Source organism: Austrofundulus limnaeus, unplaced genomic scaffold (assembly GCF_001266775.1).
Source record: "Austrofundulus limnaeus strain Quisiro unplaced genomic scaffold, Austrofundulus_limnaeus-1.0 Scaffold267, whole genome shotgun sequence".
NCBI lineage: Eukaryota > Metazoa > Chordata > Actinopteri > Cyprinodontiformes > Rivulidae > Austrofundulus > Austrofundulus limnaeus.
The window spans coordinates 219,481-240,302 of record NW_013952669.1 but is presented as its reverse complement, the minus strand read 5'-3'; the positions used below and the strand labels follow the sequence as shown (position 1 = coordinate 240,302).

Sequence of the window (20,822 nt, the reverse complement as noted above, 5' to 3'; positions counted from 1 at the left end):
CCAGAGCCCAAGGGCCCGAGAGGGATCCCGAGCGCAGAGCCCCAAGGGGCACCCGCACGGGAAGATCCACCCAGCGACCACACGCACAGCCCCCGGGGCCAGCAGCGACAAACTCATGGGCCCCACTGGCACCCGCCATACCAGAGCAGATCCAGGAAAGGGCACAGAGGTCCGGGCCCTCAGGGCGCACCCCCTCCAGGCCAAAGCCCGACAGGGCCAGAGGCCCCGAGCCCCAGCAGGTAGTCACCAGGCCAGGCCGGCACACACCCCAGAGCCCAGCCCAATTCAGAATCTGGTTCAAAATCCTTGTCCTCACCTTCAGAGGACAAGGATTTTGCGGGTGCCCCTTGGGGCTCTGCGCTCGGGAAGATCCGCTCACCCACCCCCCAGATCAGACCATAGGGGAGAACTGGGAGAGTCCCCCCAGTGACCACATGCACAGCTGCTCTCCTCTTATCACATCTTTGCACTGGGTTCAAACCCGGGTTCTGTGTATTTGCATTTGCTGTGGTGAGTCTCTTCCAGTGTGATTTAAGGAACCCAGAGACCTGGGGTTTTATTCAGACCAGGCTACTGTGGACTATTTGATGTTGTCTTGCTCTGTTTCAGCTGGTCTTGAATCATATGGAAAATGGAGAGAATAAAGATCTGTGTGTTTTTGAAATGATGATCCCCACCTACATTGATTCGGCATTCTGCTCAAAGCAAACATGACCAGGGCCAGGGTGGAATGAAAAGTTGCTATGGTACTAAACTTTTATTTTCATTTCCGTCAGATGGTTTGTTAATAAATCACACACTTTAGGATCTCTGTCACTGAACATGCTGCACTTAGAAAATGTAAAAATATCAGCTTGGATTGCTAGAAGCACATTTAGCAAATTCTGCTGTTTATTTTTATTTTTTGACTTGCAACAGGAAAACACTTATGTTATATGTGCTGTCAGTCCAGCTATTAAGGTAAATGTAGCAGACTAAGATGAGACTGGACATATTTTTTACCCAGAATGTATAATAGCTGTGTGTAACATGGATAGTAGAGTGCACATTAATTCAGCTGCTCTTTAGAGGACTGCATCTGTCCTGTGCCCGGTGCAGTTTGCTGCACACCAGCAGCTACAGCAACAACCTATCCCTGGGAGACGTGTCATTTAGGCAGAAGCAGCAGGTTGCTCCAAGCTAAACTACAGCTCCGGCCATTAGCAGGGCCTAATTAAGACGCACTAATTATGGGTGATGGAGTGAGTGCTTTGTAAAGCCGTCTCTAAATAAATAATGAATATGTAATCATTGTGCTTAAACAAGCCGCTTGAGCTTAAACAGACACAGGCCTGCAGGCCTTGTGGGTAAACTGTGGAGCAAAGGAGGGGCAGCTGCAGGAATGCATCATGGGAGCTGTCGCAGAGGGAAACTATTCACTACCTGTGCCTGAGTGCTGGGTGGGAGGTGACCAGGGGGGACTTTACATGAGATGAAACTGAGATGTTCTGTTTTTGTCCAATAATGTGGGCACACTGAAGTTATATAACATCAACAACACTGATACCTAGGTAGATGATTTTATTTGACATCCTTTTAGTTAAAGGAATAGTCTGTTCTGTCAAATCTTTATCAATAGTTAGAGTGACATCAGCCCAATATTGAACCTTTCCACATTTGCAATATAGTTTGTTTAGATTCCTAATGTGTTCTCAACCAATAAAATGCCACTATTTTTTATTTTTTTACTTTAATCATCTTTATTGTTCCTCAGTGGGAAAAGTAATTCTTAGTAATTTTTCCCACATGTGGAGCAGAGGGCTAACATTTAAAGCACCAAGAGGGCAGCTGAGGGGTTGAGGGCCTTGCTCAAGGGCCCAGATGTGTAGCAAATGAGGGTTTCCTACCCACATTTCTGCTGTCAGTACAGGCTCACCTTCTCCAACCTCTGCACCACCACTCCCAAAAGTGGTTTCCTTGTAGCAGATTCAAACCAGCAACCTAAGAATCTCTGTTCCAGCCTCTACAGTCCTGCACTCTACCAACTGAGCTATCAAAATGACACCAAGGCAATTTTGTGCTGAGTATAAACCAGTGGTTCCCAAAGTTGGGGTTGGGACCCACAGTGGGGTCCTGAAACATCAAGGTGAGGTCCTGAAAATACTTTCTGAATTAATTACACTAAAAAAATGACAACTAACAACATTTTTTTGCCTTTGCTGTTACAAAATAATAAGATTAGTGTAATTAAAATGGACAAAAATAATGTAATAAATACTGTGACTATGCTCTTGTTTGTTTAACATGAAAATGATGTTAATCGATTGACAACAGCTGGGGGCACAGGTCTCTGCTGTTTTTATTTTGTGGGTCAAAAGCTGAAAATTTTTGGAACCACTGGTATAAACCATACATGCTATGATGTTGAGACTGATGAATGCTGTTTGTCTGGAGTTGAGTAAATGTTTGAACTTGACGAGCTGATCAGGTGAAGTACAAGGTGTAAAAGTTTATCATTGTAGCTACTTTTTCACACTGGGATGTTGTTTTGAGAAAGAGTTGTTTCAGAAGCCTGACAAAACTGTATTAAAGAAGCCTTTGTTTGGTTAGCGATTAGCCTGGAGGAAGACTTTTGCCTTTTCTCCTTTTGCCTGGTTCACACAGCAAGTTTTTAAAATTGTCGGCTGATGTTTTAAGATTGGGAGGCCCCACATACGACAATAAAAAAACATGGATAACAGGTTTGGTCCTACAGTGTGTGGTGTACAGCCACATGGCAAAATAAAACACACCACACACAAACATGCAGATGTAAGACGGGATATCTCGCGAGACCTTTCAAGATCAAACGTGAGTTTAGAGTAAACAAACATGGCTGACGAGGAAGAAACACTGGCTATAGTTTGTGGACTATTTTTAACAGAGAAAAAGAATATTCAAAAAGACGTCTCTAATATCTCCAATTGGATTCTCCTCCGTGTTTACGTTACCTTGTTTTCTGATTGGCTACACGTCCCATTCAACAGGCTGTGAGCTCATTTGTCTTCGAGGAACACCACACTGGGGTAGCGGGCCAAGACAATCACACACATGTTGAGTATCTGCAATTTGAGGACGGAGCAGTTCAGATGTTCTTCATCGGGTAATTGGAAAAATCTCCCGGGTGTGTAAAATAATAAAGAATAGGACTGGGATATGTAGCGCCCTATAATTTCTGCAATGCAGAAAATGCAGACGGAATCACAGAATTGACACAAAATGGAATCCAGTAAAAACACAGAATCTCACGGAATTCGCTCATTTGGTCGAGTTTCTGATGTATTTTGGACTTTGCTGCTTCCTGCATCTGCTATTACCTGGTTTATTCATTTCTTTACTTATTCACTTTCAAGGCAACAATTTTATCTTTGTTTAATTTGAGTTGAAAAGAATAAAATGTCAGAGAATTAAACGTTCTAGGGAGTTAAATAAATACTTTTCATTTAATAATCAGTTGTTGTACATTATAGTTTTGGAGAATCATCATTATTTTTGACAGAGGGGGTACTAGTGATACGACAAAATGGCTCAGGGGGTACACAAGTCTAAAAAGGTTGGGAACAACTGGACTAGATCACTCTGGACACACCACACACCGCAGGAATATCTCCAGATTATCTTTAGAGCCATCATCATAATTGAAGCATCCTTAAGATTATCAAAGGGCAAAATTGGGGCTAAAAATCCAGCATTACTTTATTCTCTATGACTGATGTGGCTGATAAGGTACAAAATTTAAAAAATGACCAGAGTATTTCTTTAAGTCACATTTTTTCATGCATGTTGAATCTACAACTTTCTCAATATTTACATAAATGAGTCCTTTGCTTTTATGTTTCTTTTTATTCAATGTTTTTGTGATGTCTTTAAAAGTGCTCTGTTGTGTTTTTTGTTTTTCTAGTTCAACGTTTTAAAAAACTCTGCCAACCAACCTGAAGCTCCAGCATCAAAGATAAGAAGGTCTGAGGGAAAAAAAAAATGGGTTCGTCTGACCCTGTTCTGTTCTGTTCCCTGTCCTCTTCAATCTGCCAGCGTGACCTCTCTGCACCCCTCAGACTTTATGGTTTTCACATAAAAAAGTCTTGGTCATCTCCTCGTCTCCTGCCGTCCTCACTCACCTTTTCACTCACAGTTTTACATGCTGTCATAAATCGCTTCCTGTTTGTTGCCATGTTTTTAACACGTCACTCCTTTCCTCTCATGTACCAAAGTTAGATATTACTCAGTAATAAATATCCTATCATTATTTATATATATATATATATATATATTCAGCAGTCCACACACTTCCTCATCAATGTCACTATCATCCACCTTTTATAGCTCCAGAAGACCATGTAATTTCCTATGTATGTCAGTGTGTGTTCGAATGTTCATCGCCACAGAAACCACTATAGATCTTGACCTCTCCAGGAGTTAGTCTGTACCGTAATAAGCAAAAATATCTCATGAACCATTGGGCAGGTTTTAATGAGACTCTCAGAAAGTAATCATCAGATTTCCCCTTTTGACTAATTCGTTTTTGGAGACAACCTGATTTTTTTTTTCTTTAATTTAATCTTTATTTAACCTTTATGTAACCAGGAAGTCTCATTAAGATTAAAAAATCTTAGAGAGGCCTGGCCAAGATAGGCAGCTGCAAATGCAACACATGGTTCCCACATCACAATAAGACAACTGAAGAAATAAAACAGAGAAACAATAAAAAAAGAAATAGTTCAAACAAATTAAGAACAACAGGGGCAAGTTATGGAGTTGGGCTCAAGTCCCTTCAGTTTTGATTTAAAAGCACTCAGTGAAATTAACTCCAGTCTTTCCACAGTGTATTCCATGTAGAAGGTGCAGAACAGAATTGACAAAAACTCTCTTTTCCCAATTCAGTGCAGGCAATCTGCCAATCTGCGTCCCAAACAGAATAATGCATTTTGACAGCATAGCCTATATGTATAAATATACCCATATGTTTATTAATATAGGTCTGTCTGTGCACAGTTTAGATCTGGCACTTTGCCTCTGGCACTGGAGACTGAACGGTTTCCTTCAGTTCCAGAGGAGGATATGTTATTTGTGTTATTTGGGTGAAATTGAAAATAAAATGCACTTTTTGTGTTTTATTGTTCTTTATATGTGACTTTCACAAATGCATTGATAGATTGATGTAGATGCAGTGTTAAGGCTCTTATTCATTACAATGGGTAGGTTCTTACTGTGGAGGTCGTACCAGAGCAGAATGAATGTAACATAAATTGTGGGAAACCAAGGAGGTTCTATAGAACAGCTGAAGTGCGCAGAAACCACTTGACCATGTGATCGGCTGGTGAAGCTAACGGCTAACGCAAAACGGTCAAGAGTCTGGATTTTCCATTGCTGTACATGTTGACAACAGAGCAGAAAAAAGGACTGAAGATGTAGAAATCATAAAAATTATTATTAATAATATTAACCCAATTATTATTATTAATATTGTACAGTTTATATAATATATCTAATGTTTTAAATAATGTCAGAAAAGCTGTTTGTGTTACGGATTGATTAACAGTAATGAAACAGGAAAACGTCTCATTTTACAACACAAGTCAGCAGATTTTATCTTATTTAGCTCAATGTGATCTGAGCAGAACATAATGTAACAGTTTAAAATTAAAATAATCTTATAAAGTCGATGTAATCACTGTTATTTGTTGAACTGATTAGCAGATATTAGCTTGTGGAGCATACAGTATATAGAGTTTAGCACTGTTGAATCATGCTACAATTTAACACAAACTATTAAATATTACAGCTGATTTGTCCTCTGATTAATATTTAGACCTACAGAGTGTAAAATAATATTATAAATGTGAGTATTTTTAAGTTTCTGTTAGAGGAACCTGACTTGTTAAGAAGATGGTTAGCTAATAGAGACAAGTTTCATCCTATAACCAGAGAACATTTTCTAACTGTTGACTGGTAAATATAAATATTATTATTATTTATGACAGTAAGAAGAAATAATAAATATACTTTATTACTAGCAGAAGTCATCATTTTTCAACAAACTAAAGACTAAGTTACAGGCTGACTTCAGATCTGGTTTAGATCATTGTAAATTATATATTTTTCTGGTATATACAGTATCTGCTGTTGAATGAAATTAACATAATTATTAATTTATTGTAGAAACATGACCAATAATCTGTGAAACAGATCAGGTTCAGCTTGCTGTTTATCTATTAGTTTCTATGGAGGCTGTGAGCTGTTGGGCTGTTTGGTCTCCGGTTCTGCTCCTCAATGCTGTCATGGACGCTACCAGTGGACGGGATGGGCGGGACTCAGTCTAGTGATCTATATATTCAAGTCTATGAGAGTAACTCACAGTAATGAGCAAATACCTTACAACTTGTAATGAAACTCAAAGAGGCTCATTCAAAATGTGTCAAACATTTGAAGACATTGAGCGGACATGTTCATATACAAAAGATCTCCTTAAACCAACACTGGTAAGAAAGTAGCAGCAACTAGTCACTTTCTCACATTAAAAGAAAATCACAACTTATTCTGAAAGTAAAAATTTTGTTTTAGTCTAAGCCTCTTCACCAGTTTGAAAGTAACAAAGTTAGTCAATATTCCCAGACTTGTACACATGAATCTGACTATTTCAACTCCTTCAAGCATAGTCAATGAAGGAATCAAAGGTGGCTTCATCCTGGTCCTGGAAAACAACATAAGCATTGTCTTGTTTGCATTAAAGGCACAGTGTGTAGGATTTTGTCAATTCTTTTAGCCGAAATTGAGATAATCACTAATGACAATAATTAAAAAAAACATGTCTAATCATTGCAGACAAAGACAATGTTTTATTATTTTTACCTTATAAAAAGCTGTTTACATCTCCATGGTCGCGGGTCGCCACACAAGCAGCCGCCATGTTGCACCGCCATCTTGTCTACGAAGGCTCATGAAGGACAAACTGCGGTGGCGGCATCAAAAACGGCTTTAGTTGTAATACTATAAATGTAATATTTGTTGTCTGTCATTGTAGCTGGGATAATTTTACTTATTAAAGCTCATAATCTTACCACTTTTAACATCACTAGCCCTGAAGCTGCTGGTAGACATCGCGGTTGGAATTATCAAAGGTTTTTGACACCTGAGAGACACCGTAGCGTTTAGAAGCGGGGGGTGGAGGGAGGACCAGGGAGGATAATTCAACCACTCAACCACTAGATGTCGCTGAAAACAACAAATCCTACACACTGTGCATTTAAGAACAAGTTTCAGCCAAATGAATTCATGTTGGGTGGCATCAAAAATGTCCTGCAGTGATTCATCAGCCTGAACAAGAGTTAATTCACAACAGTAAATAACTGTATCATCAGCATAGAAGAGCAAACCTGCATCTGTCATGTTTAGATCCAGATTATTGATATAAATAATGAACAACAGTTGACCTAACACAGAACCCTGCAGGACCCCTTTATGTGCTATGGCAAGCAGTGGTAGAGCAGCTGACTTGGGACCAGAAAGTCACAGGTTTGACTCCCAGCCAGGCCCACATCTTGTAGTGTCTTTGAGTAAGACACCAAATCCCTACCTGCTGCCCGGGTGCTTAGCCTTCTGCTCCACTTAGGTGTATCTCACATGTAATGCATCAAATGCAGAGCACAAATCTCATCATTGTATGGAAACATGCATTGATGACAATACATGGCACATTACATTACAAGTTCTAAACAAAGACCATCATATTTTATGCATTGAGATCTATTATTGAAGTAGTTTGAGAACTGAGCCACTGTTCTCTCAGACAGTCCAGACTGAAGAAGTTTAAGTTTTAAAATGGCACGATCAACTGTGCCAAATGCTTTTGATCAGTAATCAATAAATAATATTGCACAATAGTTTCTTGTCAAATGTAACCAATTCATCATTCAACACCCTCACAGCAGCTGTAATGGTTTAAGATGGCAACCACAGTTGATCTTAGCAAACACATACATGACTTAATTCAACCAGTTTTTCAGACATTAAGGTAAAATTTTGTGTGGTAGTAGTTAAAAAATCATTCCTAATAGATCAGCTCAGAAACAGAGAGGAATGCTAGTTAACTTTCTGGTTTGTTTGCATCACTCACTTTAATTATTTTCCACAACATAATTCAGCACATGATTTAGTACATAAATTGTGCTTTAAAAAGCATTTTAAAGAGCGACAAAATAGCTTATCTTTAAATTAAACAATAGTGGAATAACGGTTTGGAAGTTGTAAACAGTCTGGCCTTGAGTAACTGAGCTTTTCCTTCAGAGGAAACATCGATTTACAGAGTAGGAGTGAAGCAACACAGCTGATGGTGCACTTGAACGTAACTCTTCTGAAGTGCTGGAAAGTCACAAATCTAAACTGCGCCATTAATATCAAACATAAAAATCTTTTATCTCTTTCTCCTTGTCCTTAAAGAACATCGCTGATGCTGAACTAGCCCCCCGTGTGATTCAGTGCAGCTGATTAAAAGAGCCCACAAGAACACGAGACTGCAGATAAAATGAAAGATGAAAGGCAGAGGTGTGCATTCTCAGCATCTGACCACATTAGACTTTAGCGGTCCATAGCCTCCTTTGAGAAACTTAGCGAGAAAGCTGACCGGCAGAGATGGCCATTAGCTGCAGAACTGACAGCATGGTAACAGAAAGTTTGAACCGTTGGCCGGGCTTACTAATAAGCTTAGCAGGAGCTGAAAGGAGAAGATAATGAGCTGAAAATAAAGCAAATACAACAGACACCGCCTTTTTCATCTCACAGGACCAGTTCAGTAGTTCAGTCAATAAACACACTTCTGAGACCTGAACAAACAGAGGCCATTCACAAAAGTCCAATTATTTCATGCAGAGACTCTCTGCTGGTATAAAAGATGAAAACTTTACAGTCCTTGGTGCTGGTTTTCTAAAAGCATCTCATGGAGAACATGTTTTAAAAGCCCCATGTTGTCATTTAGACCACATGTAGAGTGTTTTTAAATGTTTCATACCAAAATATGCAGTGGAATTCATTGTGGGAGAGAATCCCTCCGGTCTATTTTCATTAAAACCAAGACGTCATACATACCAACAGGGCAAACATGGTTTATTTCAAATACTTGAGTTTATTTATTTTTATCATTTAGTTTGTGTTTTGAATGAGGTTCCTGATTTTTCTGGAATTAAATGTTGTGCATTCTACTGAAGCTCTCAAAGAGCAAACAATAAAAAGGATTTCATTCAATTGGATTAAGATAAAAGTGATTAAAAAGACTTTAACCAGGAATTATTCATAAAACTGCAGTTTTTAATGTACATTAAATGGTCACTGAATTGTGCATTAAAGCTCATTAATCGTAAAAGTGCATTAATTGTAAGTTTGTTTTAATGATGACAGATAACCAGTAGATAACTATTTGCAAAGATTCCCCTGACACAGCAAGACAGCTTTGACTCTATTTAAAGCTTTTTTTTTATCAGAGCTGCTTGAAGAAGAGCAGACATGCTTTAAATGTAGCCTAAATCAGGCTCTCAGTACAAACTAAAATGAGTTATATTGATTTTATTTTTTTACCAATACAAAATACAAAGGATAACCAAGATGAAATCATTTGGAGAAGATAATAAAGAAGCAATTAAAAAAGAGGCAAGGTAATGCTGGTTGCTATGCAACAGTGAAAGGAAGGATGTCGTTACTGTACATGAAGATCTTTAAAGTATGTGAGGAGTCTGTGACAGTATTATTCAGTGCTCAGCAGCACTGCAGCTGATGGATATTTCTTATTTCAGTTTATACTTACTCATCAATGGCTTAACTATGCTTGTGAGCAACTGTTTAATTATGTCTGTTTTGAAGCAGTTTTTGTGCCGAACAGCACGAAGGAAAACAGCTCTGTAACATGCAGACTGTATGTGAACTGTATACTCATAAAAATGAAATTTAAAAAAAGAGCTGTTTTGTGTGAAATATGCAACCTCACCAAATGATTTGTGAACAAAAATGATATATTTGAACTTCATCTTATGTCATGATTTGTGTTTTTTGTTAGTTTTATCTTAGGTCTTTTGTGGTTCAGTAGGTTTGTCTGTGTTTCTAGCTCTTATTTTCTTTGGGTGGCTGTGGATCAGCGGTTCGAGCGGTTGTCCTCCAATGAAAGATTTGAGGGTTCAATTCCATCACTATTCAGTCACATGTTGAAGTATCCCTGGACAAAACACAGAACCCTTCATTCTCTCTGACATTTGTCCCATCAGTGTACGAATGTGATCTAAAGCACTGATTAGTCTCTATAGAATGATTCATCCAGGTTAGCTTTGTACAGAGATGTAGTAGAGGATGGATAAATGAGGTGACAGACTGTTGTGTAAAGCACTTTGAGTATTCTGGTTGAATAGAATTGCACAGCATAAGTGCAATTCATTGACTTGTGTTTTCTGCTGTTCTGGCTTCCTTGTGTTCCCTGACCACTTCTCATTCAGTCTAACTCAGCTTTCTCAGTGTTTTTATTATGCATTTTTTTGGTCAGCTTGCCACGCCTAATTTACCTGTTCTCCATTTCTCGTTAGTCTCAGCTGCAGCATTTCTTCCACTTTTCCTGGGGCCTTGTGTACAAAGACTTGCATGGATTTCTTACTCACTGTAAAAAATAACTTATAAGATTTACTAGAAAAAATCCTCGTAACAATTTGCACTTACTTTTGTTAAGTAAATTTAAATGCTACAAATTCATGTAATTTTACTCTCATCATTTTCTAGTAAAAGTTATTAAGAATATAGTTAAAGATTTGTGAATAAATCAGGTAAATTTTACTTAATTTGATCAATTAAATCTTGTAACAAATACTTGATCAAATTAAGTAAACTTTACCTGATTTATTCACAAATCCTTAACTATATTCTTGATCATTTTTACTAGATAATGATGAGTAAATATTACATGAATTTGTAGCATTTAAATTTACTTAACAAACATTAGTGCAAATTGTTACAAGGATTTTTTTCTAGTAAATCTTACAAGTTCTTTATAACAGTGCACATGCGTTAAGCACAATATTGTAGCATGACACCTCACAGCTACAGAGAGCGTAAGTATAACTCTTGTTGTAGTTCAAGAGTTCACTACCAGGTGGTGGTTTTGAAGAACCTTTATTGGATTCTTCTTCATGAACAGCACACACAAAATGAAACTCACAGGTCTTATTAATGACTAGGCCTACCACTCTCACCTATGGTTACTTCTGCTGAACGGTTTAACACAAGTTAACAAATAAGGAACACAAATTAGAGGAACACAACAGACTAATCGCTGAAAGAACAATGTTAACCAATTCCCTAAAATGATTTAACAACAACAAACATGAATCCAACCCACAATCCTCCACTGCAGTCACATGACAAACAGCCAAACACAGCAGAATTGTCATGATTCACGTTCTGTCCTGTCAGTTTCTCTCCACGTCACTCCCATTAGGTAATTATGATGATTTCACTCACCTGTGTTTGCTTGTATTTAAGCCCAGTTTCTGCTCACGTCCTACGCCAGATTATCGAACTGTTCTCTTAGTAGATTCTCCAGTGTACCTCCATGCCTTGTTTGGTCTTTGATCACTCAACCTTGTTTTTGGACTCTGGATCTTCGCCCCTTACTTCGCCGCTCTCTGGTACCTCCGCCACATCTGACCCACGGCTTCGAACTCACGCTCTGGACTCTGGATCTTCGCCTCTCGCCTCACCCCTCTCTGGAAGCTCCGCCGTATCGGACCCACGGTTTTCGTTCCTTGCCCATATTCCTGGATTTAAAGGTTGGTCCACTTCCTGGCTTTGTTTATTTATCATTGCCTATTCTTGTATTTTTATCGCTTCTCTGGATGACAAAGATACTAATTTACTTGTCCTCCCAGTTTACTGCGGTGACGTCATCTCCACTGGACGTCGCGGAGTTGATGACATCACTCCTTTGGTCTCCTACAGAGAATCCCAGTCTATTAAAGAGAAACCTTTCTCATGATCTGGTTGTCACTTTGAACTCACTGGTTTTCATTACAAGAATGCTACAACATGCATTCCCTGTTCCCTGACAACTAAATATCACCTACATTACACCATCAAACTATTGCACACCAACAAATGTATTCAAGCAAAAGAAACCAGACAACTTATGTTTTATTTTGACCATGTCTTGTCCTCTACTTGAAGAGTGAAGCAAGGGAATGAGGAGCAGCAGCCTTTGTGTGCATGCACCCTCAGTTTTAGCCCAGAAGAGTGGAAGTTACTTAATATATTCATGTTTATGTGCTGTCCAGAAAAGGCACTTAAATATTAGATTGTTAATGGTAATATTTATTTAACAAAGACAGAAATACGTGGTCCAAGAATGAAGGTACTCCGTGAGATGATCAGCTGAGTTTTATTGCAACAGCAGGAAACACACTTAAATATTACTGGTAAAATAATATTTGCATTTACTTTTTTTGTACAGCAATATTGATATATTATATAATGCATATTGTTTATTTAGTAAATTCTAGTAGTTTAGAAATTTTGATATTTTTTTGTAAAATTTAAAAGAATAATTAAATAAATGTTACTACACCCAAAATGATTTTTTTTCAGCGCTGAAACATGGCATATAATCAAATCAACAGTGTACACACAAATAAATCCAGATGTATTAAACTGTACGTATGCCAGAATCAAGGCACATTTCCTTTGTACATCACAATAAATGCAAAACTGAGACACTGCCCCTGATACGCCTCCATTTAAATATGTTAAAAAGATGCACAGGTCCAGCACGTGTGTGATGAGTGTATGTGCGCAATCTTTGCATGATCTGAGATGTTTTCTAGATGCAGGAAAATAATGAATTAAATGGAATGTGAATGAGAAAAATCCCTGAGTAGTTGGGTGTAAAAATGAGGAGCAAATGATGAGTGATTATGTACGTGTGTGTGTGCGTGTGTGAAGCTGCTGTTGCCAGGGGCGTGGCCACCAGTGCCATTTATTTTCCAACTTTAAGCACATCTTTATCGATATAATAACTGTAAACACAGAGGAACTGGCACAGTGTCGATCGGTCTGTGGAATGCCCCTGAGGAACCCCAGTGTCAGCAGCTGCACGTGCACCTCATGGCTCCTTGCTGTGTCGCGCCCCAAGCACAGTTGCAAAATTCTTGGAAGATGAAAAAGTCTGGTGAGCCAGTCATCATCGTGGACCAGGAAATCCTGTGTGCTCTGCGTATGGCGCTATTTGTTTTATCCTCCAAAAAGGCTGAACCCGTTGTTAAACAACTTTGTGCATGCTCTTATATCCACTCATCTAACTGCATACATGTGAATGCATTTGTTGTTAATCATATTAAGTTTTCACATCATTAAGAGTTTATCAGAATCACCTGTTAGTGTTGCCCACGGAACAATGACTACAGCAACACACGTCAGCCATGAAGTTGCCGTAGGGCTGCGCACATTTTCACACTCATTTCACTCTTGATGCATCTGAAGTTTTGCGTGAAAAAGATGTATGCTGCATATGACACATGAGGCCCCTGGTCTATATACAATATTCCATTGGCACGTCAGTTCTGCATTGTGCTTTCAACATCCGGTCATGTTTTTTCTCCTTACAGCAGCATGGTGGCTTAATGGTTAGCACTGATGCCTCACAGCCTGGGTTCCGTCCCAAGTTCGGACAAGGGGTCTGTCTGTGTGGAATGTGCTACGGTTTCCTCCCACAGAAAAAACAAAAAACAAACAAACAAAAAAAAATGCATATTGCCTTCAGACCCAGGCCTCTTTTGCAAAAAAAATGTGATGGGATTTGCCTGGTTAAATAAAGATTAAATATAAAATAAAAACTTGGAGTTCATTTTTATTTTTGCTTTCCTGGGTTCCAAACAAGTCATGGACTAGGAAACAATAAAAAGAAGAAAAAAGAGAACAGGAACAGATTATTCTTTCTTTTTGTTTTCTCCTAGTCCATGCCTTGTTTTTATATATGGCTTTCTTTGCAACCAAACAGTTTTATTGACATACTTTATGTTTTGTTTGATAGCTTTAAACTCATGATCCATTTTCACATATTTAATAATTCAACCTCAGATTTTATATTTGTTCTGTGTTATATATTTTTATGATTTTAATAATACATAGACAAGTTAAAATGATGTGTATATTTAGGTTTTGATCTTGAGGGCTGTTTTACAGAAATGCATGTAATAAAGAGAGGCTTTCAGGGATCGTCTCATTGATCTCTGTGTTCACATACTACAAGTAGATTAATAAGATAAACAAGACTGAAGATGCAAAGCTTAATTTGTTTAGAGAGCAGCCTAGCTCCACTGCACTTTACTGATGTTATGGGAGATAAAATGGCTTGCTAGTTTGATGCAAACAAAAAGGAAAACAAACAAAGAGCCACAAAGAGCACAGAGACGTCACGCTGTATACATTCTCTAAATACACATGAACTGATTTTATTTCTTTAGGTGAGAAAAACACATATTACAAGCAAAATAATGCACTCTAGGGGGAAAACATACGTAGGGTCTAGCCGTGCAAACCCTTAGTAGTTATAGTGGCACATCATTCTTTTAAATTTCTCTAGTAAACCTAATATTTCCACATTTGCCCATCCCCTACTAAAAACATATGTAGTAATGGTTGGCCTGGGGCTCCCACAGTGACCATGCTGCAGGTTGGGGCAAACATTACAAGGCTGTCCCTGTGTACATTTATATCCACGACTGAAGTGGAAGTGCCCGGCCGCAGCTGTATCCTGCATAATTCATGATGATGTGTCAGAGTTCTCCTCTAGCTGCTGCCTGTCTGTCCCACCCACCGCACACACCTCGTTCCCACAGAACCCCGGCCACAAGACAAAAAGTGCGCACACTGTCGCGAGCGTTGCAAACAAAGACGCACAAACGTGAACAAGGCCGTTCTTCACAGAGAGTTACACTATCGTGCCCCGGAACACAATTAGTGAACGGCAAAGTGAGTGGCAGAGCGCAAACCCCTGGCGTCTCCTAGGTGTTCCTGCTCCTCCTTGAAGTGCTTCTTGTTCGGCAGCTTGTGACAGGCCGTCAGTCCGACGCTGTGGCAGCAGAAGTGTTGGAGTCAGTGTTAGCGTCCCTGGGGAGGCCTTTAAAAGCTCACAGGGTTCTGCGGGCGGGGAGCCCGAAACCCAGTGAAAGCTTTTCCGTGTTCATCCACCCAGCTCTGCTTCTTCTCCTCCGGCAGCCTCTTTCCTCATCCAAATGCAGGGGGGGATGTAAAAACTCGCTAACCCCTACCCCCCTGGCTACTCATCCCTCCAGTTGCATTTCCCATTCCACCACTGCATCTGTCAGTTTTTTCTCTAACGTCTTTGTATCTTTCATTCCACCTCACCTCCACTCGCCCCCTTTCCAACTCATTCCCCTCTATCCCCCCCTTCCCTGAATTTTGAATCTGTCAGTCTCCCTTGTACATCTCCACCCCCTCCCCCACCCCACCCCCATGCCTGCATATCCAACAGAACATTAACCCCATACATTCTTGTGAGCAGGAAACACAGCCCTCACAGCGAGCTCCTGTCATGCTGAGGAGGCAGTAAGAAGAACCACCCCCCTCCTTATAGGAGGGATGACTGATGGAGTCCCTGAGCAGTGCCAGAGGGCTTTGCCTTGTTGCACCGAGCCCCGATAGTGGTCTTGGACTTTAAAAAGTACAACCACAAAACATCGGGACGGTGGTTGTCACAGGGCTGAGTCAGATGTGACGAGTCAGTAGAGGGGTGCACACAGGAGCAGCTGTGTTGACAAACATCATGTCGCTTCAGGCATGAAAAACATTAAAACAGTTATGATGTGACATCTAATTCATAAAAATAAGAAAAGATTAGATTATTACCTAAACTACCAATTATTCACCAGGTAAGTTGTGACCCATTGCATCAAATTAGGGATGAAGTCACGTTTGATCAAACTAAATGAAGCATATTTTCTGATTCCTGTTTTTTAAGATACATTTTGATACTTAGATCATCCTGATGTCATGAGCAGTTCCAGAGAATTGACATGATTTTTATTGCTAATCAGGATGACCTCTGGAAGATCAGTCTGAATTATATTTTTCCATATTCTAATGAGGATTTCTTGATGTCCTTTGAAAGAGAAAACATTAGCCCATATCTGGATGTTGAGATTTCCCAGCTGATATTGAAAATATCTTTGCTAGTTCACTAGAAAAGTAGCAAAAGCTGCTCAATATTATTATTGGTGCTTCTCAGAAAATGCTTCAAAACTATCTTTAGGATTATATTTTGGACGTTTCCCTCAAAAGGTTCATCATATTATGACAAAATCTATTTATCCCAAATATTACCAATGCACTATAGCTGCCAGTATCTCACACCTTGCAACATAATCCTGTATTTTAAAAGTTTAAAGAAACACACAACAGGTTGGAATTGTTTTATCTGAAATAGTTATTTTCTGAGAATGCACAGATGCACCACTTCTTAAGATGATAATTAATGGTTTATTTTTTTTAAATATTACCATTGCTCATTAAGATTATTTATTTATTTATTTATTTATTTATTTATTTATTTATTTTACAAATATTACATCTGATGTGAACAGATATTTTTTGGTCTACGCTATTTTACATTAAAGATTTTATTTGTCTTTCTGTTTTGTTTTTAATGTTTTCTTCTTTCAAGTTTGTTTTACGAATTTATTTTTTTTTTTTGCCAGTTTTGGCCAGAGCACTCTTGTAAATGAGATTTTTAATCTCATTTAGTTTTTTCTCCTAACAAAAATGTGACAGGTCATAATTTAATAAGGAACACAGACTGTACATAGAAATAAATAGCTTGCTTGAATCAATGTAAAAGTAAGAAAACCAAAACTAATGTTTATTTTTTTCCCTTATTGCATCTTGTTTGTTTAGAAACTTCTTTTATGAATGTCTTTGCAATAGTGTTATTGCCCACACCATGCAAGGCAAGCAATCACGTGGGCAAAATATTTTGTGAATCATGAAATGATGAAACTTATGTACTGATGTACAACTGATTCAAGATGGTCACCACATCTAACTAACCTTAACTAACACAAAAATGAATCAGTCAACTTTAAAGATGTGTAGCAAACATGACCACAGGACAAATAAGAGACAGTGAGGGGTTCAGTATTACGTCCAAGGACACTCTTTTTGTCAATTTTTGAGTAATTTGTTTAATTGTGAAGTAAAATAGACTTTTTGAAACTAGTTTGGCTAAAAACTAACCTTTTATACTATAAAACAATTTTCAACAACAACAACAAAAATGTTTCTAAACAAACTAAATTCCCAAGATTAATAACAAAGTGTTCTTTAGCCTTTTTAATACAGTCTTCTATGGAGCAGAGAAGTCAAAAGCAGTTCTAAAAAAGCACACCGAATGAGTTTGAGATGAAAAGGCACAGATCTAAACTGCTATAGGAGGTAATGAAATGGGTGACTGGCTGGAATGTGCCAATACAAAGGGATGAGGTTCTTAAAACCTCTTTTATCTAAAGGCTGGGGGAAAGGAGAAGTCATTATGCCGAGACAAAACTCTCATCCACACATTCTTCTTGCTTACTATCTCAGAACAGACCTACAAAGTAATTCATTTACTTTAGGACACCTTTCTAAAAAATGCCCTTAATCAATATCTGGACCAAAGAAAAAGCAGAAAAGCTGGGCTTACTGCATTTAAACACAACCATACACCGAGGAAACTGTTGTACTTTCTATTAACAGAGCCACTTGTCTCTCAAAGGACAGGCCGTTAAAGTTTTCCAAAGGTCTCGCTGCTATGGATTTGACATAGTACACACTGCATCCACTACAGCCATGAGGATTAAAAGTCTGCTGTGGTTACCCAACACCGTACAGAAGAAGACACTATTATGTCAGCTAAGTTTTTTCAAGAGATGGTGTTTGACATATTTCCATTAACAAGAATGAGCAGTGATACACTACGGGCTTCACTATAAACACTAGCCGACTTATTACTTTGTTGAGCTATCGTGGCCTATCATTTACTGCACATCAGTAAGTTAGAAAGGAGATAAAGGATGTAGCATATGAGGAGAATGTCATGCTGATTATTATGGGCTGTGATATGGGATAACTCCTATTCAGCTCCAACTGCAGAACAAATCCTTCATTGGGGCTTCGGGAAAAAGGTGCAAACATCCATCTTTATAAGTCTAACTTTAACCTACCTACCTACCTGCCTGCCTGCCTGCTTGCCTACAAACCAACCAACCAACCAACCAACCAACCAACCAACCAACCAACCTTTTGCTTTCCTAAACTTGGGTAGCAGAGGCTAATAGTCTGAGATGGAAACCCAAATCCCCCTCCTCCCAGAGACCTTCTCTACCTCCTCTTGAGAGAATCTCAAGATATTCCCAGGCCACAGAGGATGTATACTTAGCACAAAAAGTAAGAAAATGTATGTTTGGTAGATCATTTCTTTGCTGTAACAATGCTTCTTGGCAATAAATCTTATAGTGGGAACACGACTGTCAGCACCCGGGGTTACCAGAAGCTCAACACAAGTGTCAATAGCAACAGCAAAATAAGCTGTTTTATAAATAAAAAGCTATTTTTTACATGCACAACCCACATACTCAGCACTTCATCTCACAAAAGAATGTTTCTTACAAATGTGGCACCATTTCAAATAGGAAATTAACAGGTTTTCCAATGGTACAAACTTTACATTCTATTTTATTCCAAATAAAACCTTCAGAAGTAGGCGTTCAGAAGGTATTGTAATTAGATACCTGATTACAGACTTCTTTTGATGTGGAAGACCAGCAGCTCTACTACAAGATCCTCCTTGAAGATGGAGATTTTTGCTCTCTCTCTCTAAGGCGTCTGACCACCCTAGAAAGGAAGCTTTCAGCTGCCTGCATGTGCGATCTGGATATTTCAGTCACAATCCATACCTCATTACCATATGCGAGGGTTGGAACCAGTAAATCGACATGTTTATGTAGATAGTCAGTCATATAGGACATGGCAAATCTTCAAAGTTTAACTACTGGATTTCTTTTTTGTAGTTAAAGAAGCTTTGTTTCCCAAACAGCAAAGATATGCAGTTAAAAGTTTGGAAGCCTACACTCTTCAGGTTTGAATTTAAAACGCTCCCTGGATGGGAAGCAAAATGCCTTCAAAAAAGCCCAGTTGCTTTGATTTTAAACCTGCAGGATCAATAAATCAAGCATTTCACCTATATTCTCAGCTCCTTTTACCCCATGACAGGGCAAAACAAAACCCCGGACAAGGCTCCAATCTACTGTATCAGTCCATTTCCTGTTGATTCACATCTAAAGAAGACTCACAAAAACTAAAATTGTTTCACTCGTAGCAAGGCCTCACACCCGATTTGTCCAAACACTCTTAATAAACAGCTCTGCGTGTACGGATCACCTGTTGTCTCAAGAAAGAACAGCTCTATAAGATCCCAGCTACATCATCATTCTTCTCACGACAAAGTTCATGTGTTATTATTCTTTTTCAGGAGAGCAAGACAAAAATAAAGCAGTGTAAGATGAAAAAATAAATCTTACCGGTTTCACATCTCTCCCCTGTAAATCCTTGCTGGCAAACACAGTTGTTAGGTGAGACACAGGTTCCACCGTTCTGGCACAGTCCGTCACACATTGCTGGAGATAAACCAGAGGGGAAGAGCCATTACTCACTAAGATGAATGGGCATTAACTGTGTAATTAGACCAGAGGCAGCACAAGTATTTGCATACAGAATAAGAGCTAATTTGGTGATGTGATTCATTACAAGCTTCCATGATATTACTTCACGTGATTAATGCATCACACCAAGGTTAATTCCAAAGTGTTCATCATCCGTGCCGCGACTGTTAGTTAATGTGTCCCCAAAACACAGAGAGGTCATTTGTGTTGACAGAGTGAAATCTAAGTAATTGTTGTATTTACACAAATCCTACCACAATTCATTGAATAAGAAGAATAAAAGACAAAGGCAGTTCGACTGAGAAACAAATGTACCAGGAAACACTGCACAATGGGAGAGGAAAGCAGATGTTACTCTTCCATTTTGTTGGATGATCTATGAAAAGAAAGTACCATGGTTGTAGGAGGTGGACTCCAAGGATGCAGTCTGGCATAAGGAGCTTGAAGAAGTAACTACAATTTTGTTACAACAAAAGAAAAGGTTGACATGGTGACAAAACGTACAATTACTTGTAGATAACATGGAAACAACACGGAGAAGACAGAGAGGATAACCCAATATGGCATGAACAATGTACAATGCTGAAACTATGAGGAGGGTGAAACTGAGGGACTATAAAGAGGGGGGTGTTGAGAATACTGGAGACAAGTGAACTTAAAGCTGATTTATACTTCAATTCTCAAGTCTCACATTCACATGACAAAATTGCATAACTTCCATCCCTGTACTTTGCCTCAGTCACACTAATGTGGCTCGCATTGTGTGATTGGCCAGAAATTTGTGGGCATATTTGTTTATGTGGAGCAACATGTCTTTCTACTTTAGCTGAAAATGGTCAGCTCCCAGAAGTCTGTTTTTATAGTTCCTCTGGATCCAGGAATTTTTTTAAGGATGGTTGCAGCTCAAACCGACTGTCAGCTTCATGAAAAAAATAATATTCCTCCATTGAAAAACATTGTTTATTTCTAACATAATGGTCTCTCTCTCTCTCTCTCTCTCTCTCTCTCTCTCTCTCTCTCTCTCTCTCTCTCTCTTTTTTTCTACAGCACACAGCCCATTCAGGCTAGTCAGGA

The 20,822-nt window shown here is 38.9% G+C and overlaps 1 protein-coding gene across 3 annotated transcripts in view; it reads right to left on the bottom strand.

Moving 5' to 3' along the window:
• The window catches only part of nell2a (neural EGFL like 2a), a 137,989-nt gene that overhangs the window by 31,025 nt on the left and 86,142 nt on the right, over positions 1-20,822 (bottom strand). For all 3 annotated transcript variants that reach the window (XR_001311236.1, XM_014020820.1, XM_014020819.1), the window contains one exon: positions 19,608-19,703. Coding sequence is in view for 2 of the 3 variants with exons in the window: in XM_014020820.1 (XP_013876274.1) it covers positions 19,608-19,703 (96 nt within the window). In the remaining variant the exon portion in view is untranslated. The remainder of the gene's footprint in view (positions 1-19,607; positions 19,704-20,822) is intronic.